At 38.9% G+C, this 25,804-nt stretch overlaps 1 protein-coding gene across 13 annotated transcripts in view; it reads right to left on the reverse strand.

The window, feature by feature from the left end:
• The window catches only part of MAGI2 (membrane associated guanylate kinase, WW and PDZ domain containing 2), a 693,860-nt gene that overhangs the window by 147,876 nt on the left and 520,180 nt on the right, over positions 1 to 25,804 (reverse strand). For all 13 annotated transcript variants that reach the window (XM_068167566.1, XM_068167610.1, XM_068167558.1 and 10 more), the window contains one exon: positions 6,113 to 6,170. In XM_068167566.1, coding sequence (XP_068023667.1) covers positions 6,113 to 6,170 — 58 coding nt within the window. The remainder of the gene's footprint in view (positions 1 to 6,112; positions 6,171 to 25,804) is intronic.

Below are 25,804 nucleotides of genomic sequence, written 5' to 3' on the forward strand. Positions count from 1 at the left end.
TTCTTCTGAAAATCCAATCCTAGTCATGGGCTTTAAGCACTTAGAGAGATGACCTGGGAACTTTTGAAACTCTGAGAACCTAAAAATGGTTGAATACCTTCAAATTTATATTGAAATTACCTTCTATGCCACATTAAGCACTTTTCAGGTCCCTTGGGATTCAGATCCTACTACTGCTTCAAAGAAAATAAGTGGAATTGCCATTAAGAAGTGAGGTAGATGAAAAGCAGCCAGTCCTATGGGAGTGCAGTACTCCTGGAAAATCAGGATTTAATGGCCAAAGCTAATGCAATGAAAATATTTCCAGTCACGTAAAAGAATATTTAATTTAATAAGAGGAAGTAGATGTGATAAATCCTGCAATCCATTCAAGTGGCTGCTACCTTAATTTTGTACTCAAAAAATTGATTAATAGTTTTCTTACACATTTTAATCTGTGTTCTGGTCAGAGAAAGTCCCTTTTGATTCTTTCCTCCTTAGAAGCTGTTTAAGATTGTAGGCTTTCCTGTCCTAGGCTTTTATTTTCTAGTTAGACCATGCTGTAATTGTCAGGGTCTTCAGCACCCAAATGTATTGCAAACCTAGAAACATATGATGGAAGTCAGATAGACTTCATCAGTTCAAAATGGAGAGAAAGACAAGACTCACACACATTAAAGAGGGTAATTATGATCTAGCACGGAAAGGGTAATCTCCATGCTACCACTATCATCTGTTATATTTCAATATTGCACAGGAAATCCTACTTTTGCCATTTGACAAGGCAGTGATGAAACTACTACATAAAGTTCTGATCACCCATGACCAAGTAAAATCAATCCATAGAAAATATTTGACTGTAAGAGCAGTGAGAGATGATAGAAGACCACAAGAGTTTTAGCTTTTTAGTCAAGTGGAATTAATTGTGATATATAAATAAATTCTATGAATACATTTGGAAGTAAACACTAGAATGTATTAAAGATGTCAGGATTTCATATTTGAAATCTGTAGGCTGCTTACAAGCTGAAGTGTGAATTATGAAACAGCTTTCAATAGCAGGTATGGGGTAAGATATTTAGCTTGGTTTATGTTAGCATTTGATAAGGTTAAAACCAGAGCTACAACACAATGGATGAAGTGCTTTAGCATAGAGATCATGTGATTTTTTAGAAGCTCCAAAGTACCCTGCCCTGGTCTTCAGCTGCCCTTCCAGAAGAGCATGAGTTTCCACAGATTTTGTGCTGTATTACACAGATCTAATGGATATTCAAGATCACACTACAGATCTGCATTTAGGATCTTGACCTATGGTTAGTGTCATATTGTAATTGCAGGGCACATCTCAGTGCCACAAGAAGCCTTTTGCAGACCACAGTTACAACTTATATGTAGCTTATGATACAAGAAAAGATGAGGCTTCAGCTAATAGAGGATGGCTCAAGGGATATCAGTTGTGATACTGACATCACAGCTAGAATCTGTTACCCACTTCTTCTTTGCAGTTTCTAGATAGAGTTAAAGATGTGGTTTAGTCCATTTACACAACAATGACACCAGTAATGGCTATCTTGAAATAACCTTTTGTGCTAGTCGATCAGAGAGAAAGATTAGCAGAGGTGGTTTGAACAGTAATTCTTAGCTCCAATTTATTCCCATGTTCTGAGTGTTTTATGGTAGTGTGCAGTCTCAAAAGCAAAATGTGAGAATTGTAACAAATCCAAAGAACTGCATGAAATATTGTGTCCAAGAGGAGTCAAAGAAAAGAAAATTATGGAGTTTATCAATCAGCAACACTGTGCTTCTAGGATGATGAGACATGAAATACCTTCCTTCCGTTGAATTTTAAGTGCTATATGGCTTCATGGCTAAATAATAAAAAAAATGTTGCTACTGAAAAGTTTACCTAAGAAAGAAGCTACCAAGCTAAGTAGTTCCCTTGAAAGGATATTCTGGCCTTTCATTTAGCTACTTCAGCTGCATGCAAAATAGATAATACTAAGCTAGGCCTTAATAAGACAAGACAGTCATGAGTTGTAGAGATGGTTGCAAATGAGTGCATTTTTGTGGTTAAAATAGATTTTGGATATGATCCAAAAACATATTGATCATAGCTCATGATATCTAATTCAGTAAGCATTTTATTCTTCACATTTCTTCCTTTATTTTATACAATGCATACAAAATTTGAAAGCTTGATCCAAAGTCAAGAATCCAACTAATTTCTTCTAGTGCAATTGTATTTATACAAATGAATCTAGCTGCTTTTTCTTTGCTTTCTAGTCCTAGGAACTCTGGATTTGACTCTGCAGAGAAAAAGGGGTAGTTGGTGCTGCTGTCCTGTGTTAGCTCTCTGTATGCTGAGGAAAATCCCCCAGTTAGGTTTTGGTTTTGGGCTGCATTTAGGTGTGAAGCTGAAATACCACCTTTTGTTTTACAAGCACGTATTGTCACCACCAGCGTGTCTGTAAGACATAGGGACCACTTTGCCATCCCATCAGTGAGCGTGGGCAGGCTAAGTTGTTTTGGTGATGGAGTTTCACATTAGATGTGCTTAAGACAACTGAGACACATTCTTACGAGATCCTGGGCAGTAATGTCTATGTTGGGGACTGGGTTGTCTTGAAGCATTTGCATAAGCAGCTAATTTAGAATGACATTAGCAACTAATTTAGAATGTGTACTATGATAGCTTTGTTCAGAATATATATTATGATAGCCTTGTAAAAGAACATGAACTGCTGTCCTGATAAACAGCCTTTGGGAAAGTTAGCAGTAAGAAGACATTGTAACACAACAGGGGATGTGAATGTGGGATTGTGATTCAATTTGCACAAATGTCAACAACCAACCAGACTGATCAAAAGGGCGCGTGGACAGCTCATGAGGATGCAGAACAGCCTATCTTATTGCAGAATAGTGTGATTATACAATATAGAAGTAGAGCTGATAGTTAATAAAGTTGAACAATTTATGCACCATATTGGTGTCCTGTCGTTCCTGCTCCTGCATGGATTTAAAAGACCCCGGCATGTCTAGTGTGCAGATTTTAGCTGATGATCAAGATACTGAGCCTTGACAAAATGTGCCTCAGCAGAAGGAGTTTACCTTATCTCCTTTTCTGGGCTACTTAATGTATGGGGCTTTTCTGGTAGTTTGTGACTCTAATTTTTTAAATTATTGCTTACAACCCACCAAAGCAATCCTGAGGGCCAGGATGCTGCACAAATTGTTAGTGCCCAAATCCCCTTTACGTCACATTTTTCAGTTACTAATGCTTTATAGTGACAAAAAAAAAAAATAAATCTGCAATAAGTTTTCCCATTTGAGCAGTAACAGAGTACTGTCAGAAATTGTAAGTCAAGGAGGTATATTTTTCCAGAGTAAATACCTGTATGGCTAATTTAGCTTTTCTATTAAGGAGACTATGTCTGGAAATTGAGTTCTGTGTTGTAGTTAATCATCCTTAAAGGGGTAAATAATCTTTTGGCAATTAGAAAGCTGAAAGACCCAGCACATCTAATAATCACATTCTCTCCACAGTTCTGCACAGCTAAATGCTGCTAGATATTAGTTTACAAATTAAGAGAAAATTGCATGAAGGTTAACCCATGTACAGCAAACCCTTCTCAGTTCTGTCCAGCATCTACACTCTACAAATGAACCTGGACCTGCATCACAAGGCAAATGAAAATTTTAATAACGTCTCAACTACATTCATGCATGATTAAGAGAGAAACTTCTACTGGAGACCTTACTGTCAAACAGAATTTGCAAATCTGTTATGATCGGTCTGTGTTAGCTTTACTAGCAAGACTTTTGAGATTTTTCTTTGTTTCGTTATCAGTATTTCCTCTGTTCTCAGAATACTGGAGCTGAGCATGACTGTGGTCCTTACAAGGTGAACCTGAGTCTGTCTGCCTTATTGATCATCCTTACAAACTTCCCATGGGTGGTTATTGTAATCAGATTTTATCTAGATAAAGCCAAACTCATCTGTGGAGTACTTGTAATAAAAAGGGTGTGACTGCCATTTTTTAGCATGAAAAGTCAGATGTAATACTTGTTTCAAACTAATTGAACTTAGACAGCAAATTAAAGTAAAGCTACATTTTACTGTCTATAAAACTCCTTATGAGCTTAACGAGGCTTCAGTTTTAATTCCATCTTCTGATCATCCATTCCTCTTCTACAAACCTCTGAACATGCAGTAGGTTTGACATATCATTCCACAAATCTTATCTGTGGTAGGATTAATAAATTTGGTACTAACAGTCTTAAAGTATGTAATTATACAATACATGTATAATTGCATAATAGCATCCAGGTCTGGTGCCTTGCATCTGTTTACCTGTGGGTGGACACGATACTGAGACAAATGCTTGTTCCTTTTCTGACTGCAGTGAAGTGTGAGGCTCACTGGTGCCAGAATGACTTGGGCCCTGCTAACAACCCAGCAGGGTCTCAGTAAGTGATTAAGATACAGAAACTGCACAGTTGTTACTCACCAGAACACACTTAAAACCACCAGGGCAGAAGACTTACTCACACCTAGCAGCTGCATGATTGTACATTCAGAAATCTTCAGGGGAATGAAGTACAAAGAGATACAAGAACTTCAGCCCCTAGCTACTTGGGCTTGTCATAAAAGAACTCAGGCATAAAGACAGAGGGGAAATTTAAGGGCATTTATGTAGGGGCTTTAAAAACTTATCTTTTTTGGCTTGAATCTGGACTGACTAAGCTGATTTCAGCTGTGCAGCAAAGCAGATGGGTCTGCTGGCTCTTTCACTTGAGAGCAGGGAACAAGCCACAGACAAAGAGGCAGAGCAGGTGCTCCTGTATTTGGAGAATGGGACAGAAGGTGTCAGCAGGGCAAGGGCCAAACACTTTTCATTTGCTTGCTTTTTGTGAGGGCAAGGGAAGGTGCATGGGCATCCACAAACTGTTACAGCAGTAAAGGAAATCTTAATCTTCTAACGCTCTAGAAATTGGATTTTTTTTTCTGAGCTCTCTATCCAGGGAGTTCAGGAATGTACATGTTAATAGTAGCATATCCTGAGGTCTGGAAAAGCTGCAGCCCCAGTATTTGTCCAGAGTGATCCTACAGTTAAAGCTCTGGTATGGATTTGAGACACAAAGGGAACAATGTGATGTACAAACTAAAATTTTCCATTTTGTGTGAAACAACTAGAATAAATCTACTGCTTGAGTGTAAAGATTTGAAATTGTGACTTTAGGCCAGGGGTCACCTTCTCTAAAGATCTCTCTTCTTCAACAATAGGAACTAATGGGTAGATCTTTTTCAAAGCACTATCTGCACAGTGACGGGGAGTAGCTTTCTCCTTCCTCTGCTGTATACTTTGTGCAGAGAGCAGAGTGAGAACTGACCACTCTGAATGGGTCCCACAACTTGGAATCTAGATTTGTTTTGCATGAAACTAATTCACCCTGTTAAGCTAAACCACAGACTTTTTTAGGTTTTTTTTTTTTTGTAGGAACTGACCAGAACAGGTTTTACCTGGTACTTCAAACAAAAGCTTTCTGTTACGCTTTGCATGGAGTAAGAATTTTTGTTGTTGTTATTCATTACTAAAGTAATAATTTATATTCCATTATTTTCAGCTGCACTTTTAATTACCTAATGAAACACAACATCTCTAAAATTTTATATGCAGTGTATAAATAACCTGCCTTCTGGTATAAAAGGTGTAAACACCTCATCTGCAGCAAGGAAGGACTACCCAGAAAAGGAAGTTGGCTGAGCTAAAATGATTATGCTTTGCTCTATTCACTGATTAACAAGATCTTTACCTCACTGTATATCCAAAGCCTACATAGAAAACTGAAGATTTCTTTAATGAATATGAGCTTTGTACAAGTGTCACCTGAAATGATACTATGAAATCGGGCGCTGAAGAAAGAGAATGACTGAATGCCTGAGTTGCTGATTTGAGACACAGAATAGGTGTGGACACATCAGCTGTACTGATGACTGAGAACTCTTGGTATACCTTCAATTTAACATGACAAGTAATCGTGCCCATCCCTTGCCAGGCTAAGCACTGCACAGCATACTGGTATTAGGTTATGACATATTCACAGCAACTTTATATTGAACTTGGGAACTTACTCAACATAATAAGTGCCATAAATGGGATCATCAATTTTCTCCCAGCCATATGGAAGCTCTGAAAAACAAAGAGTTATCTCTCTCAGTAAATGCAGTACAAAATGCTAAGATTCCTAGTAACAAGGATCTCTCCTGGGTGTTGAAAGAAGTAATTTGATAGTGACCAAAACAAATGCCAAATCTTCAACACATACCATGGCAGCCACAAGTACCAGTAACTTGAAAATTGGCATGCAAACACTGATGTCAGTCTTTGAAAAACACATTTTAGTTGAACTACTTTATTTTTCCCACAGCTGTGCCAGCCATCATCTGCAGCACATATTGTATGACATCACCGCCAGAGGAAGTGAGTGCATTCTGTTTTCCCAAATAGGTGCACACAAAAGCAGTATTTTGCTTTTTTGAGCTTTTTCCTTTCCTAGGAATCCTGTAAAACTTGGCCTTGGAGCCACAAAGAGAGTTTGCCTTCTGCTGTGTAAGAACAGTAAGCATACCTAAAAGCTTCCAAGAAATGTGTACTGTCTTACTGTGACGGCAATTCCACAGCCGCCAAAGCATCCGCTTCCAAAATTTAGTTCTGTATCAGGGACATCTGAGTAAGGAGGAGTGTAAGGAAGCACAAACCAAACTAAGGTATTATAGCACCTTCTGACCTTAAAAGTAATTACATCTTGCAGAAAAAGAGATGAAACTTTTAATAACTAAAACATTCAGGTAAAAGTAAAGTATGTTAATTCAGTGCCCTTGAAAATCAATCTGTGTTCACGTGCAAGAAACTGTCACCTACACATCTACGTGCATTCAGGAATACACATTCTATTATCGATTACACTGCACACTTAAAAAATTATTATGCTGCCAACACAGCTTCATCTTGTTTTTAAAAGGCACCAGAAGATCACAGAATCACACAGAATCACAGAATCAACCAGGCTGGAAAAGACCTCAGAGATCAACAAGTCCAACCTATCACCTAACGCCACCTGACAACTGAACCATAGCTCGAAGTGCTACATCTAATCTTTTTTTTTAATACCTCCAGAGATGGTGACTCCACCACCTCCCTGGGCAGCACATTCCAATGGCAAATTGCTCTTTCTGGGAAGAACTTTCTCCTCACCTTGAGTCTAAACTTGCCGTGGTGCAGCTTGAGATTGTGTTCTCTTGTTCTAGTGCTGGTTGCCTGGGAGAAGAGACCAACCCCCACCTGTCTACAACCTCCTTTCAGGTAGTTGTAGACAGCAATAAGGTCTCTCCTGAGCCTCCTCTTCTCCAGGCTAAGCAACCCCAGATCCCTCAGCCTCTCCTCATAGGGCTTGTGCTCGAGACCTCTCACCAGCCTCGTTGCCCTTCTCTGGACCTGTTCAAGTATCCCGTTGTCGTTCTTAAACTGAGAAGCCCAGAATTGGACACAATACTCAAGATGTGGTCTAACTACTGTTGAATATAGGGGCAGAATGACTTCCCTCCTCCTGCTAGCCACACTATTTCTGATGGAGGCCAGGAAGCCATTGGCCTTCTTGTCTACCTGGGCACACTGCTGGCTCATGTTCATCCAGCTGTCAACCAGTACCCCCAGGTCCCTTTTCTGCCTGGCTGCTCTCCAGCCACTCCAAACCCAGCCTGTAGCACTGCATGGGGTTGTTGTGCCCAAAGTGCAGCACCCAGCACTTGGACTTGTTAAATGCCATTATGTTGGACTTTGTCCATTTGTCCAGCTTCTCAAGGTCCCTCTGCAGAGCCCTCCCCCTCCTACGGTCTAACACATCGACATCTGCCCCCAGCTTGGTGTCATCTGCAAACTAACTAATGGTGGACTCTATCTCATCATCTGTTTTTCACTATTGAAATGAAAGATTACAGGACAGAAACACTTTTGCGCTTCATAAAATAGGAAGCTAAGCATCTGTTAAAACAGTGCATTACAGCTTCTCTTTTTCTATTTCACTATGAGAGTGAGCAGTAAACAGAATAAAAGAATTGTTACAAAGCACTGATGAAGGAGATTACTGCTGGCCACCATGATTTGAATTGGGAAAGGAAGCTTATAAATTATAGCAATCTCTGATATTCACTCAATAGCACCAGCATGCTAGTTCATGTATAATTTCTGCAACCAAGTGTTTTATGGTTACTACGCTATGTATGAAACCTTCATTTTCCTTAGCTCAGCACTTCTATCATCCATGCCTTCCAATTCTGAAGACTCCAGGAAGCTTTGTCTGTATAGAAGGAAAACAACAATAATATTATAGCCTCTGGTTTTGGTTTTAAATATCTAACACTGTATTCTCACAGATCGCCTCCTATCATCTAGTGAAGGGCTTATTCAGGAACATTTGTAAGATCACCATTTAAAATTCAGTAGTTGTGCAGGATTTGACAATGCTGCTACCATGAGTAGATGGAGAAGTGCTGGATAATATGTACGGTATGCTTGTATGCTTCAGTTTCCACATTACCTGCTCGATCGATAAGGTAGAGTTGATACTGAGATACTTGGCTTAGTATGTATCTCAGTAAGCTTCAAAATGCAGATGGAGCTACATTTCCAAAAGTTAAATGCCCAATGGTAATAAAAGCCACGATGTTTTCAAAGAAAGAAAAAAGGAAATAAAGAATGGACAGGCTAATACAAATTCAAGCAGGTCACTTTAATAATCGATGCTGGTGTCTTCTCATCACAGGCTGCTTATGCTAATGGTCCAGATGCTCCTATTCTGCCTTCCGAAAGCTGTTGCATTTTGATATTACCACTTAACCTTCTCTGGGGATGGAGGAAGGAGTAAATTTTTTATCTCAGTGTGCCAAGATGAAAAAGCATATTACCAAACCCAAAGATGAATTTTTCCTGAATTTTATGAAGTACTAACTACGTTAAAGAGAGTCACAAAAACCTCTTGAGGTTTCAGAACAACAGCCAGCATTGTGTCACTGCCCCTCTGACAGGATGGAAAAAAGGATGATAGCACATTTCTGGAATGGGCTACAATCAAAATACTTGTATAGTAAAAAAAGAATATAGTGTGAGAAACAGGAAGAAAATATAATATCTGCTGTTATTGAAAATGCCATCGACAAGGGTGTAGAAGCCATGGAATTCAGCATGACTTTGGCTGACCTGCCTCATACACACCCATCACAGGTTAGGTTTTCTAGTCTGTAGATGAGACTGTTCAGAAAAATGCTTTACCTGCCCACTCAATAGCCTGTGTTTGTTTTATATCTTGTTTTTGCTCTTCTCTTTTATTTCTCCCTTGTTCAAATCCAGTTTCTCAAGTTGGTTACCTACTACAGAGGGTACCCAAAGAGCTGGGTTAGAAGTTACAAAACACCATGCAGCTGCATGATCCAGCACAGTTGCACAGTGCCTGTCTTTAAGAGAGAGAGTCTCTGCAAACATAAATCAGTGCTCTTCACTGAACAGCTTAGGCAAAAAGTGTTGTCTGCAATACCCTAAGGCACAGCACTGGGATTACCAGGGAGTAGATGTTGCTCCTACCATGTTGTGCTGCTCCCACAGGAGCAGAGGACTGGAGATCTCTGGTTTCAATACTTTCCTTAATGCATGTCCATGCTGCCCAGCTGATACATGAACCAAATACAGCAGCAGCACTGCTGCTTCTAAACCCTTCTGTTACAGGTTACCATGAGGAAAGAGAGGATAACATTATGCACTGAAAATAAGCATTTACCCCACTGCCCACACACCTGTTTGAATTCTTCTAGGTCACCTATCTGCATACCATCTGTGAACTCCAAGAAAGAACAACAAAATCAATAGGTATATGTGATGGTAAAATCCTTTATACTATCTCAACAGGATCCTCCACTTAGCCATGTTTCAAATGTCACTGCCTCATCTGGAAAATGAAGTTAATAACATGGACTTCTTTATGCTAGTGTCTAAATCAAAAGCTGTGAGAGAAAATAAATTGGATATAAAAAAATAGAAGTGTAATTATTCACTGCCTCAGTGAAAATAACAACAAAGGTGGGACCTACAACCCCACTCCCACAACAAACCCAAATTCATCCTTCCTACCATGGGAGATCTTGAAAACTTAGGAAATGCAACAGCTCCAAGGCAAGCCATGTAAAGCTCAATTTCAGTCAAACTTGTGTTCTCCAACTGCCATTCTCATACCAGATGATTTCATAAAGTCCCAAGTATTTATGTCCTGTCTGTAATCACAAACCATTCAAGTGCAATTTATTCTCATGATGACACTATGCATAACGTCTAAGAAACAGACACAGCTGATAAATGCATCCTTCTCCTCCTGTGCAGCTTAATGTGACATGCAACTACCTTGTGCACAACACAGACTGCTCAGTGTTACTATCAGTTCAAGATACTCTTCCAGCATTGTTACCAAGTAAAATATTGCCAAAAGCAGGGGTATTTTGAACACTGAGTGTACTCAGTTCCTTTGACACATAGAACTATGTAACATCTAATGAATCAGAGAATGGTTTGGGTTGGAAGTGACCTACAAAGCTCATCAAGTTCAACCCCCCTGCAGTCAGCAGGGACATCCTCCAATATAGTCAGTTGCTTGTCAAGCCTCACTTTGAATATCTCCAGGGACGGGGCATTGACTACCTCCCTGGGTAACCTGTTGCAGTGTCCCACCACCCTGATGGTAAAGAACTTGTTCATAACATACAATCTAAATCTTCTCTTCTCTAATTTCAAAACATAGCCCCTCGTCCTATCACTGCAGTCCTTTGGAAACAGCCCCTCTGTAGCCTTCTTGTAGGCCCCCTTCAGGTACTGCCTTATTGAACCTAATGATATTCTTCTCAGCCAACCTCCCCAGCCAGTCCAGGTCAATCTGGACGGCACCCATCCTGTTGTTCAGACTTATGTAGCTATCAACAATCAATGAAGATTTGCATTAATATAGAGTAAAAGTACCAAGTGAATTACTGAGTTTCAACCTTCATAAAGGGCGTGTTAGCTATTCATTCAAATACAAAAAGGCAATTAAAAAAAAATTAGGGGGAGATACCTCATATGTTGAGAATGTAAATAGGTTATTTTAGGCAGTGCCTGAGGTGGTTTCCTTAATAAAGCCTTAATAACAAACTCAGCTCTCAACAGCCTAGTAGGCAACAGCTGAAGGCAATTAGAGTTCACTCCATTTACCTTTTTAAGAGAAAGCTCAGACTTCCACTAGAAGATTGCAAATAAGAGACAAAGTCGTGTTTCCATTGCTTTTGCAATAACAGATGCAAGGAAAGCAGAAATAACACCTGGAAAATATTTATTATTAAAACTTCATTTCCCCACCTCCCACCCCCTCATTAAATCATGTTATCCTTTTGTCTTGTTCTCTGTCCTCATAACTGTCTTAGTCCTTGGTACTTGGTTTGCATCACAGAACATTTGGGCAGAGAGAAGTTTAAACCAGTTCCTTGATGACTTCTCAGCTCCCACTGAAGTGACCAGTGTTTTGCTAGGGAAGTAAAGAGTTCTAGGAAACACTGAAAAAAAAACTAATTTTTTAGCTACCAGTTCATGCCCAGCAGATTGAATATGAATGCTTCCAGGCTTCCATGGAATAATTAAATGACCATAGACTTAGCTTCCAAGAATAGTTTAAGGTAATTTCTTAATTTTGTGTTAATGACATATTATCTCATTTTTAATATAACAAAAGGTATATCTAAACAGAGACATTGACACTTTTATTCTCACAGCTCCTAGCTTTAAATTAGCTAAGGCTAGTAAGGCTGGTAGCAGTAAAGTCACTCCAGAACGAATCTCAGTGCCTCAGTAGTTTACTCACACACACACAGAGGAGCTGAGATGGCACTGCTGGCTGGTTCAAAGGTCAGAGATGTACACAAAAGAGACTACTACCAGCACACTTGTTTTACCAGCAGAAAAGCAGCCCCAAGTACATTCTCTGTGTGCTGCATGCTGCATTATCAATTTGTATTCCTGAAGTTCAGCAAATTTGCTATATGACGCATATAGCTCCAATGCAGAAGATTCTGCCTTTGAAACTGATTTGATTAACACAGCTCTATTTTTCCCCCCATGCTCTATTCTTTAAGCTTTGAAGAAAACAGACTGAAAAGAAACATTCTTTTTGATCTTTTGGATGTTCAAATCTTTCAGTGCTTGTACCTCATTACCGACTGTATCACTTCAGCCTCGTTACAAACCAGTGTTTTCTACCCAATAACTGCCTGATCTCCTGAAGCTAGGCTTTCCTTCTATTTGCTTTTCAGTCTCTTCATTTATTTATATTATTTCCTTTCCTCCTAAATGTTTAACAACATACCCCATGAATTTATGGAGTTACTGAATTTACTGTTATATAAACTAAACCCTTCTGTTTGGCTACTGACCTAAAAAGACCTATAAAAGCATGTAGCTGCTAACAGAGCAGGCTAGACCTCATGGGAGGTAGCTAGGTATTCCATTACTAGTATCTCAACAGAATGTATGAGCTCCAACATTAGCCAGCTGTTCACCTCAACTAATGGTTTAACAAATTAAACCCCCCTATTATTCTGTAACAAATCCAAATGATACATTTGAATGCTTTAATAAAGGGGAAACAGGATTATCCCTTATGTTTAGACACAGGACAATATTCCTGCTCATGCCTATCTTGGTGGCCCTGTGCTGAACTATGTCCCATGTATCAACCCAGTTTATTGTGCACTGGGGGTCCCAAAACTTGGTGCAGCATTAGAGATCTGGTCTAATGAGTTGGTTCCCAACCTGTACTGTTGAAAGGTTTTCTTCCTGCCCAGGTGCAGAACTTTGCATCTGCCCTTGTTGAATTTTGCAAGGTTTCTGCTGGCCTGTTCCTCTGGCCTGGCTAGGTCCCTCAGCGGCATCCTTGCCCTTGAAGGAAGTCCCCCCGGGGTCTCACCTAAAAATCTGACTTTGTTGCCTCTGTCACACTGTCCATAAAGTTGTCAAACAGGACAGACTCCACTGTTTATCCCTGCAGTACTCCTCTCATATAAACACTCAGGCATACTACAGCTCATGAACTACTACTCTCTGGATTCTCACCACCCAGCCACTTATTTACCTCTACAGTTTGCGTCCATCCAGATTTTTAATGCCCTAAATGTGACACATAAAATATTGTGGGAGACAGTGCAAACAATCTTGTGAAAGTAAAGGTAATTGACATTCATGGCTTTTGCTTCATTCACAAACCCAATCATTTAAGCAGATGTCAGGGAGGTTCAAGTCCCCAATGAACACCAGAATCTGTGATCAGAGACTTCCTTGAGTTGTTTAAAGAAGGCTTCCTCACCCTGTCTATAACAACAACCCAACAAAGTCTCCCTCACCTGCCTCTCCTTTGATCCTGATCCACAGACTATCCAACAGACAGCCATCTATCTGCACCAGAGGAAAACTTAGAACATCCGAGCTGTTCCTCTGTACAGAGGACAACTTCTTCTCATCTGCCCTCATCTTTCCTGGTCAAAAGGTTATTTTACCTTGCTTCTAACTGATTTTAAAGATAATAACACTAAACTTTAATTAGAGTTTCAATCAACATTAGAAAACATCTGTTTCATAACTTCATTTGTGTCAGTGGGTCTTGAAAATGTGTTTCAGAATAAAGTAGCACATAGTATTTACTTCCTGGATTTCTGTTTTTCTGCTTTGTTCTTACACCACATGCCAATTATTTGATTTTATGTGACAGGCCAGTGAGGGAAATGGATAGACATGTTACAAAAAGAGAAGGGAAACTGTATCATATATAGTAATAATGAAAACCCCTACCAGCCAATAACTACTTTGTATGCTTACAGTGAACTGTTGTCTGTGGGTGGTCCACAAATAAAATGCTGTCCTGCCCAGACTGTAAAATTTCATGGGTACATTGCTGATTTGTGATGAGCAACAACTGCCTTGGAAGCATCAGATACTGGCCTTGGAGAGAAATCTAAGAGCAGATGAAATAAATTAGTGCTCTGATCAACTACATCTTACATTTCTGTATTTTACTTCAAAGTGGCCAAGGAAATTGTATGCAATCAGACAGAAGAATCCTCCTCAAGGTACTTCCTACATGATCTGTTTCCATGACTACCATGCTTTTGAATATTATGTTTTCACAGTTCTGAACAGTAGCTGGATATATGTAATGTAGATAGATTAGTTGTTTAAACAGTATTTGATGAAGCAGGTAAATCAGTACAATCGATGAGGGAGATTATTTTGCACAGTGGACAATCCAGGTAAACACGATAGTTGCTGAGGCAGCAGTTCTTGATTTATACTAGTGAAATGGTATTAGAATCTGGTTTTCCCTCTTCACTGTCTTCATTGCCTTGTTGAGGGTGAGAACTTTCAAGGTCCTAGCTTTTATTGCTTTTTGCTTTGTTGCACAATAGATAAAAAGCTGCTCTAGTGGCATGTAACTGCTTTCTGAAACTTCTTGTAATAACTTACTCATCATTATGCATTAGTTATATTTATAAGGACACTCAAGTTGAGTCACTCTGTATTTTAAACATTATGTTAAAAAATCCCTTGGCATTTGAGTGACAAGGAACTATGTATGAATTCTGAAGCTTATTTTTCTGTATTTGAATTGTGATGCCATCTGCCAAAGCTCTCCTTCAGTATGATTCTGTGACAGCATCAGAAAGGAACTTTGCATGAGAAACAGGTAAGTAGTCCTTCGTTAACCTGCCAGACACATTTTGTTTGCATTCATAAGGGCGCTCTGCAAATGTAGTGCCCAATTAATACCCTGACTTGTGACAATGACAAAACAGTCAGGCTTCTAAGTCACTATCCCTTCAAAAGTTTTCACTGTGTGGGGTATTATGAGGCAATTAAGATCTATCTGTGTTTTATGTATTAACATTTGATAATGTTGGCATGTACTAACATGTTAGAGGAAGAAAGGAAAGATGAAGACAGGGGAGTACTTGATCACAAGGTAGTACCTGATCATAGTCACTATTTCTTATCTTATTTTAATACATTGAAAATGTCATCTAAAGTGACAGCATACATATTTTCCACTTCCTTTTTCCCTTTTCTCTTCCTCCATAGTGTAAATCTTACATGAGGGAGAAGAGAGTAGAAACCCAAAGTCTAGAGAAGGTACTAAGAGGGTACTGTGTTAGAGGCATAGGATGGGGATGGAGACAGGACAGAAAGATGGAAAGAAAAGTAAAAAACAGGCTGTGGTTCCTGTTTATTATTAAGCATCATCAAACCCCTCCATGACCTGTTCCCAAAGAAAAGAACTCCTTACTTTCCACAAGAAAACAAGAAACTGTACTGGACAGCAGGCAGCAGTGTGCTCTATGTCCTCTGTGTGAGTGTGAGTAAACTACCGAGGCACTGAGGTTCATTCACTTGTCATCAAACAAGTACCCAGCTCTCTCCAAACCTAGTGGTGCTTTATCAATTTTTTTTGTTCCTCCCCCAGCCTCCTTCTTGAGACGCCTTCCTTAGAGCCCCACCAGTAATGCAGCCTACCTGAATTCTGCTGGGTAAGATCACCTTTGCCACCATATATAAGTGTGAGCCTCTTTCATTCCCAGAACTTCTGAGAACAAAACACTGCTGTGGTTACCTCAGGAAAAGCTTATCTACAACAGCTACTGGAGAAAGAGTGTCTGCCCAGTGTTTTTATCATTCATGTGAGCAACACCCTATTTGCATATGTCAGAGGACTTCAGGTTACTGAGTCCTATGGCTGCCTTTATTATAAACATCAATCCAGAGAAAGGAGGCACCTGACTTGCACAATACTACTACATACCATTTTGGAATCAGCAACTAAGCTACTTGAGTTATCCCAACAGAAGGTAACCTTTTGCTCAGTGCAAGCCCTTGCACAGGTAATACAGTAATTGATTACATGTGTGTTTGATTGAAGGTAGATCTCCAAAATGAAGCTGTACCAACTAAGTGCCATAACAAACAAATATTCAATTTCAAGCCCTCTTTTTCCATTAGTCTTTTTCTGCTATTTAGCCTTCTGCAGTCTCTTCAGCTCCTTGTAGGTCACTACAAGTTCTAAAAAAAAGGAGACCCTCTGAACTACTTCCCCTAAAACTTATCCCAAAAGACAGACGGTCTGCCACAAAGTTAGTATAGAACAGACCCTACAGGGACCCCACTGGAACACCAAACACAAGGACTGAACAGATCTCTCACTGCAGTTTTCTCATTCCAGCCCACCTTTGCTGAGTCCATTTTATACCTTTCTAATTCTGCTGCAAGCCACCTTAAAAGCAATCAATAGAGGCATACAAAGGCTTACTTTCTACAGACTAACCTAGTGATACTTGGTTGAATTTTTTTGAGGAGATCTCTTTCTGGATCATTAGAAAATTCAAACTGAATGCTTAGGCTGGGGCACCTCAATGTCAGCACACTGTTCAGAAGGTCAGTAAGAAGGGCAGCAGCACAACCTTACTGGCTACCACCTCAATTACATAAAAAAATACAGGTATGTGAGCCTACTGTCCAACCAAAACTGCCCCTAAATCAGTAGAAAGGAGTGTGAGGATATCAGACAACTGTCCAACCAAAACTGCCCCTAAATCAGTAGAAAGGAGTGTGAGGATATCAGACAACTAAAATGCAGAAATTGCAAGGAGAAATGAGGTTGGGTCAACATATTTTTTAAGACTGATTTTATTGTTGCTGTCTGTAACTATGCACAGATGTAACACAACCAGAGAAGAACAAATAAGCACAGAACACAACAAGTTTTAGTGGCTGTTTATGTTTCCTTTCATTCATTTATAATATTCATAAAACTTCACTAAGTCTACTGGCCATCCACAGGCAGCACTCAGAATGTTATGGGACAAGTGTAGAGTCTGTAAGTATCATCTTAAAATCAAGCAGAGCTAAGGAGGGATTTGATGTCTCTCAGTAGACATTCCTGGCACTGTAAGTGTAATGTTTGCTATATACTGCTGCAAAATGTAACAGTGGGTGTATCATCCATAACTTTCAGATGCAGTAAAATGGGCTGTCTGTAATTATGATACATTTGCTTTGTGCACCAATTAATAGTTATGTTTTTTTCTGATGAACTTGCATACTTTTGAGGAAAATGTTCTATGCCTACAGAATAGGTACACTCAATGCCTAAGTTTGCCTTTTGTGCTGAGCTGCAGACAGGATTTGTGGATTTAAACTAGGGTCTATTCTCTTATTTCACATGTAATTAGGTGCTTGCATTTCACAGGCTTAGTTCGCTGGTCTGTTCTCTCAGAGAAAGATTATTTCTGTATCATGGGAAAAAATAAGCCCCCAAAAAGTTTTACACATGAAGAATTGAATGCTACATGCTTTGTAGGTGCATATTTGCAGTTGCAGTCCTAATTACACAATGCAGCTGGTGCTGCAGGAAAAGCTGTGCTGCTTAACAGCAAAGGAATTTCAGTGGAAGGAGGGAAGATGGTGTTGCTTTGCAGCTGTCTCTTTTTAATTTTTTTTTTTTCCCTGCTGCCATTTTAAAGTGAGTATGTGATGTGAAAGGGCAAAGGGACAAGATGAGTACAGAAGATGAGCGGAAAAGAGTGAGAGGAGAAAGATAAAAGTCTTGCTTGGACTGGCCTTGGAATTGTTCCTTTTTCCTCCATATCTTACTTCTCTTATCCTTTATTTGTCAATTACTTATCTTTTGTCAGTTCTGTTTCCTTTTTTTAAAAAATATTTTTAGCTTCCTTTCCCATTCTAATTTGGCAATCATATGAGTCAGTAACAAACAGCAAATCTTTTGTTTTCCCAAAGTGCTGGAAGACAACAGCATCTCCTGCAAGTTCAAACAAGAACAAATGCTCATGCAATTTTTACCTAAGACCAAATTTCTATCCAGCCTGAAGAAGGGTGAATGCTCATGTTTACAACTTCAGAGTTTGCAGAAGTTGAGTCTGAACACCTGTACCAAATCTGAAAGAGGATGGGGACTGTACAATTTGATTTAGAGATCATAAACTGGCTGGTCCTTTAAAACAGAAGAAAATCCCTGCCCTATGAGCATGTAACTCACTACTGAGTGCTTAGCATGACAAGGATTCTATAAAATTATCACTCATTTAGATGCCAGCCTGAAGTTCTCCTGAGAACATTTACAATTTCTTGTCTTCCTTCAATGAAGGTAATTAATGCCACTCAGTTGGGCTAGGACCACAATTGTAAACAGGATAAATATGGGCTGTATCAGGTCTGCCAATTTTCCATTGTCTTAAAGATTCTGAAGTTCATCATACCTAATCATTATTTGCTCAGATTTCCAGTATCCTGCTCTTTCATGGTAGGTAGGATAATATCTGCTTACTACAGAAAAAGTGGAACTTCATGAGCAGCTGCAATCTTACAACCATCAAGGTTATTCTCACGCTCCTTCAGAACTGGGCTCTTAAGAGCAATTGGTGTTAGACAGGATCTCTGAGCTGAACTCTACCCACTGTTCAACTTACAGGTCAGACTTTGCTGTTCAGATGTTATCAAGGTTCTGAAACAATTTAATAAAGCAAACCAAGACAACAGCTATTTAGAGCAATCAGTCACCAACATCCTCAACCACGTGAATGGAAAACCATACTGAAATAGCCAATGAAAGTAATGAGGAATACTGGATTAGTATCAATGCCCCAGCAATCATCAGTTTTCAATTCTGTCTGTTCACACCACAAAATCTGGAGGCTGGAGGCTGTTTTAACCTAAAAATGACAGGCAACAGCATCCTTTTAATTTTTTTTTGGCTGTAGCAAAAGTAATTCATTGCAACTAGGCATAAATTAACATGATTTCACAGCTCCAACTATCCTCAAGTGATAGGAGCTTACATTCAGACCTGCTCATGTTTCTGCTCTGTTCTCTCATTATGATGATGATGCTATCTTCCTTCAAGATCTTTCTTTTACCAGTTAATATCAAGAGGTTTATTTATTTTTACTCTAATGGGAAACATTACAAAATCCTTAAAGGATTGGAAGTTCTGCTGTGGCCACGTCGATGACTTGCCCCGCATGAGGAGAAGCTCTCAATAAAGGGCTTAAATTGTGATGCAGAGCATGACTTTAGTATAGATATTGTAAGGTTTTCTTCAGGACAAGGTTGTACTACTAAGCCAAAGTTTTTCTTTCATGACATGATGCAAACCTGAGACAGTCACCACAGTAGAAACATTTCTGCTCATGGAGACAGGAACTTGCATCTGCCATTTGCAATTGTTTTCTGGCCCTGAGTGGTCTTTGCGGCTGCCTGCTGTCCAGCCCTGGGGGGATTTAGGTCAGCACAGGGCAGGCTCTGCAGCACTGATTGCTTCTTTCTCAAAGAACCAATATCAGTTTTACTGCTTCAGAAGCCACAGCGTTTAACCCATGGGAATTGTCCATTATCCACTGCTTTAACTTAGAAACAACTCTCGACAGGGGATTTTCTGGTTTATTTTAGCTAATCCAATGTTAGAAGGAGACAAAATCTTTAAAAGAAACTATTGATACAAACAGGCTTTCCCACTTGTCTTTTAAAATTTTCAGACATTAATAAACATTTCAGTTATTAAGGACAACTAAAGGTTGGGATAAGGAAAGGGGAAAAAATGAAATAAAACCCCCAAATCTGCACTTGGTCTTGTGAGAATAAAATATTGGATTAAAGGGAAAATCCATTCAATTACTGCAACAGGAATGGTCTTGAGATGCCAAATATGAATATGAAATTCAATTTTTAATCTATCTAAAAGTGTATGCCTGCATTATTTGATTTAGATTCATGTCTAATGCAAATCTTGTTAAGTAGAGGAAAAATTTTGGAAGAAAGAAAAGAGAGATGCAGAAATGTATAACCTTCTCCCTTCTCCCCCCCAAAAGCCCTTGATCTATTAAGGATAGCACACAAAGGCCCTTAATATTTTTCCTAGATTAGCTTTCACGTCTCTATAATTTTTTTCTCTCCTCTTTAATTATTAATGGATATTTATGACAAGATTTTAGTCACCTAGAGGCCAGAAAATGGGAATCTCTGCTGAAGGTTCCACTTCTAGCATTTAATTTCCAAAGAGATACAACCTAGTAAGTGAACAATAGATATGAAACAAATGTGCATGAACAGACCTTGAAAACAACAAAAGTGTAATTTTCAGTTAGCATGGTCTCTTTCCCATTGTCTGTTGCAAACCACACAATAGACTGACAACATCTACAGACTGTTTTTCACATTTACCAAAGAAACTACCTCGTAACTCCATGCGTATGCAGTTGATGCAGGATGAAAATGATCACAATAGCAAAGCTAGAATGTATTACCATATGTTCCAGAACAGAAGTATATTTCTGTACATGAACACCCCAGCAGTATCATATAAAAATGTAGAAAATATAAATATTTCCTAAAAGCCCTACTAAATAATTTAAAGATAAGTAAATTAAATAAAATTAAATAGAAAATGTTATTTTCTCCTCCCCCCGCCCCCTTCCACTTCTTTTTTCACTCTTTCTTCCTATTATTATTGTTAGAGATTCTCTCATTAGTTCCTTTTGATATTATTAGAGATCTTGATGTCATCTTTGACCAGTAGGTCCAAGTTTATTTTTCTTCCAACTATATCATCCAGGAGCTACAGTTTGCACCTGTAAGCTTCTTATATCTGATACATCACAAAGTATCACGGTATCACAGTATAACTTAGGTTGGAAAGGACCTCGAGGATCATCGAGTCCAACCTATCAACTCAGACCCCATGACTAGACCATGGCACCAAGTGCCACGTCCAATCTCCTCTTGAATGCCTCCAGGGTCGATGACTCAACCACCTCCCTGGGCAGCCCGTTCCAATGACGAATGACTCACTCGGCGAAGAACTTCCTCCTCACCTCGAGTCTAAACCTCCCCTGGCGCAGCTTGAGACTGTGTCCCCTTGTTATGGTGTTGGTTGCCTGGGAGAAGAGGCCAACCCCTTCCTGGCTACAACCACCTTTCAGGTGGTTGTCCCAGCCCACACATCCTTAGTGGTTCTCAGAGCCTCAGACTGCAGTATTATATATCCTGGTCTGTCAAGATATTTTTTTTCTCCAGTGTTTTGGGGTTGTTTTTTTTCATCACTATCCAAAGTGCAATTTCCCTAATTGAGCGTTTTAATAAAAGTCTAGATTTTCTCATTTCACCCTTATTTCTTTTTTCCCATCAGAGTCTATTTCCACTTGAAAGAAATCTGGGATTAAGCTAGGCTGTGCTTTGCTTTCCTATAGTTCTTGGTATGTACGGCTATTCTAGAATTACAATTTTTTTGCTAGGCTAACCTTCAGAGGAATACTGAGCAATTCATGCATACATGGTAAACATGAGGTAGAAATGTGATCTATAATTGCTCCTTCCAATCTAAAACATTCTATGATTCCATCATTGAGCCTAAGGATAATTATTAACATGAATAGCTATGGAATGTAGGACAACTGTTCTCCAGGAAGTCTCTACAGTTTTCCTACAGGTGAGTTACTTATCATTTTGTTTTAACGCTTCCCCAAACCCTCTCTTTTCTCTCTGCAGGTTCCAACCAGTCACTGTTACGAGATATTTCTTACATATCTCCAGTCCCATCTTCCCACAAATGTGCTTACTCTTTTTAAAATAAAAATTCCTTACATGCTTTCTCTAATAATTTGGCTTGATTCACCACGAATTAGCATTGGAAATTCATCAGAAACATTACAAGTGTTGTGATTTTGAAAATGATTTGTCAAAACGAGGCTTTTCTCAGGACCACTGGTTTTTGGTCATGGTGTAGGTGGGCTTCTCAGCCCAGCAATCTGTAACTGTCACCACTTTTCTGAAGCCGACATAAGACAAACACTTCTGGCATTCTTCCACTAAAATAACGCTGCTGAGCACCCTGGAGGTCTCTGAACTGATTCAGTGTGCAGCACTTCAGAACTGACGGCACTGACAACCAGTCGGGGAGGAAGGGATGGCTCTTTAGAGGCTCCTTAGGAGGGACAGGGTGGGAAGACAAGGAAGTAGAGTTGTCCTCTATGTGAGAGAGAAGCTGCAATGCACACAGATCTGCCAACTGAGACCTTTTGGGTGAGGACTAAAGAAAAGCAGGTAAAGGGGATCTTGCACTTGGTGTCTGCTACTGGATGCCTGATCAGGAAGAACAAGTAGATGAGACCCTTCTACAGAAAGACAGAAGCAGCCTCACGTTTGCACACCCTAGTCCGCAGGAGCTGCATCAACCTCTCTGATATCTTCTGGAGGGACAACACAGCAGAAGCTTCATGCCAGTGGTAAGGGAGGCAAAGAAGAGAAGTGGTCCGCTGGATGTCATATCAACAAAGAAGCAGAGGTCACAGGAAGCCTTGGCTGCAGTGACCATGAGATAGTGGAAAGGTCCCTTCCAACCTCAACTTTTCTGTGATTCTGTTAGGGCAGAACATGCTGGCAGCATTTACAAATTCTTCAGTATCCTAGATACTTGGATTATGATTTGCCAAAAGTATATTAAAAATATGCTTGAAGAACTACACAGAAACAGACACAGGAAAGACAATGTAAGTGTATAAAAGAATAATGAAAGACTTCAATATAGTAGGCTAAAACAAATTTAGCTTTTATATTTACTCCTCATTTTGCCTATTTCAGCTTTTTCAGCCTTTGATTCTGGTTCCAAGAAGTGTTTCCATGCACAGCCTAGTCAAGAAGCATGCACCTTCTGAAAACACTAACATGTTGTTTCCTGCCTGCATTTACTGCCTAGATCTTTCAAATGTAAATATTTCTCATTGAAAGTTGTTGCACATCAAAGACAAATTTGCTTTTCTGTTTCACAAAAATATTCCTTCAGTTCTTGACTGTATATGCCAGATCATTCAGTTCTAGGATATAGGATTCTTCATCACACTCACATACCAGTAGGTTCTCTCTAATCATGCAGATAAAATTTTATTGACCTATTTCAGTTCCACCTCATTAAACACATCTGTTCTGATGTTTAAAAGATCAGAGTGTAAAAAAAACAAACCAAAACAATTTCAGTGTAAAAATTAAACAAACAAGATGGTCAAGTTAAATGCTCTCATCCAAACATTCTTTTCAATTCCACCCAAGCTCTCTGTTTTTTCTTAACATGAACTGAAGTGTATGTGCACAACTTTCACTGACCAAAAGGATCTAAATATTGCCTGCAGTCAGCAGTGGGTAAGCCCCTGGAGCTGCAAATATATTCACACTATTGATGTGAACAAGATTAGTTAGGTCCCGGAAATGCTCTAGCCATAAACTTGGTAGTATAAAGCTGCATGCAAACTAGATTTATCCTGCTACTCCTGATGCAGAAAAAGACCTTTCAGAGCTAGTCAGGCATTCCCTCAACATGTTTTGAAAGCTGATTTTATTCCATTCACTGCATTGGAGTTGTCAAGACTTAGATTGTAGGTTCTGGGCAGAGATCAACTAATACTCATTTATCTGGTGGCTACAAAAACAAAAAGCAAACCAAACAGAAAAAGTCTTTTATGCTCTGTGACAGTGTAATTTAATAATCATAAAGCTACAGAAGCAACAGGTCAGCTAGTGGCAAAGCATCATGTTTGCTACAATGCCACAGCAATCAAAAGTTATTTACTCCAGAAAACTTCTAAGTAAACACAATAAAGAAACTCATAAAGGAAGTTGTAAAAGTTATCTGAAATACAGCATGAAAAGAGTTTTTGATACTATAAACACCAAAGCAGAAAACAATTCTGAATTCTTATCAGCAGGTTGTGACTGAAGCAGACAGAGCAAATGATATAAAACGGGATGCACAGCATTTTAGCTTCTGAGCTATATTATTGAACAATTCTGCTTTTCTGAGATTTTCAGGACATGCAGATACATTTCTATTCAATTAAGGCTGAACTACAACTCAGCAATTACTGAATTACAAGGACCCTTATACTCAAGAGTTTATGTGCTGACTTCAGGTAACTCGTCATCCTCTACAACATCATTCTCACTGCTGAGATATTTTATGTTTGTTCTTTCAATTCTTTGCTCAAAGCAACACTTGTTTTCCAAATCTGTTGAATAACTGATTTCTTTTTCCATATGAAGTGGAAATATTTCCCATATAAAGCACTAGATCTGTTTCCTGTGCCCAGCTTTCCTTTTCCACATGGCTATTGATGTATGTTTATAGATTACTCCAAAATTTCTAGAATCAAAAATATCTGGAATATCTAAAATATATAAAACCACATTTCTAGAACCAAAGTATCTAGAACCACAATAACATTATGTTAAGAAGCATTTAAATATTGTAGCCTAAACTATGCTTTTGATTCATGATATTAAACCCAACAGATTAAATCTGGAAAGATAACTGTACCTGGTTTTGAATGTGGAGCTGTTATTACTAGTGGCATTATTAAAGTGGCTTTGAGACTGGTAGCTACAGCTTGTACTGAATCCCTTGGATCTGGGCCAGCTCACAAGTTGATGGAAAGGGGATTTGTTTGCACCGAAATTAATCAGAAATGAACTCATGACATTCAGAGCTGGCAAAATTGTAGGTATTAGCTACTCAATTTTCTAAAAGCATAGATTCTTTACCTCGAGAAGTGATGATTATCATAAGAACTGCTGGAATCCAAAAATAGGGACACGTTCAAAGACACAAATGGCAGTCATGTCCTTTGCTCCTATTAATATTCTCTTCAAATATTCCCTTTAATAATATGCTTTGCTTTTATAGTGGAGGAGCCATGATCAACTGAAAAAAATGGAAGATTTTCCCATTTCAATTCATGGTAAATGCCACAGCTTTATAATGTATTTTTTAAAGAATACAACAATATTTTAAAAATCTTCAAAAAATGAAGCAAATACCATTGTGCTTGTCTTTGCAGATGAGGATACTGAAGATGGAATTTCTTACAGTCATGAATTAAATCACTGGCAATGCCTGAAACAAAGTCCTCTCCTGACTTTCTGTGAACCACTGCACTATGCTATCTCTTGGCCTGATTTAGAAAGCTACTCTCAATCTCAGAAGACAGCTTTGTAAAATAGAAATTTGCAAAAGATTCATGTCAGGATGTCAAATGCCGTAGCTGTAAGTCCAATTTTTTCCATTCATCCTGTTTCCCGGGTTTTTGATTTAGCAGTATGCTTTGGGATTAGCTCTTGAGAACCTTGAGTTTCAGCCAAACATGGATTAGGGATCAGATAATGCTTATTACAATTAATAACACAGCCATTAATATTGTAAATCAAGAATTTACCAGGGAATTAATATTGTCACTGAAAGCTGGAAAAATACTGTAAGAACACAAAATCCCTAACTAGGAAACAAAACAAAAGATGAAGGATTTAAGCTAAATAATATGTGTTCTGAACAGAGGTGGATGAAAAGCAAATCTGCCTAAAGATCACAAATTGGTCACTCCATAACTATACAGAAATAGAGAATAAGATCTGGGGATAGATTTGACTGCTGATTATTATTTTTTTTGTTTCTGGCTGAGGTTCCTAATTTAAATGCAGAGTGTAAGTACTTCCCATCAAGATGTGGCCTTCATGTTCAGAGGAGATTTGAAGTGAATTTCCCACTTTCCAGAAATAGTCTTAACAGTAAGCTCAGTGAAAAAGCAAAGATTTTAATTTGCCTTTGCTCTATCACTTCTTATGAATATTTATTAAACAAGGTAGAATCTGGAGTTTACTTACTT

Source organism: Melanerpes formicivorus, unplaced genomic scaffold (genome assembly GCF_026170545.1).
Source record: "Melanerpes formicivorus ecotype bairdi unplaced genomic scaffold, bMelFor1.0.p_v2 SCAF_3, whole genome shotgun sequence".
NCBI lineage: Eukaryota > Metazoa > Chordata > Aves > Piciformes > Picidae > Melanerpes > Melanerpes formicivorus.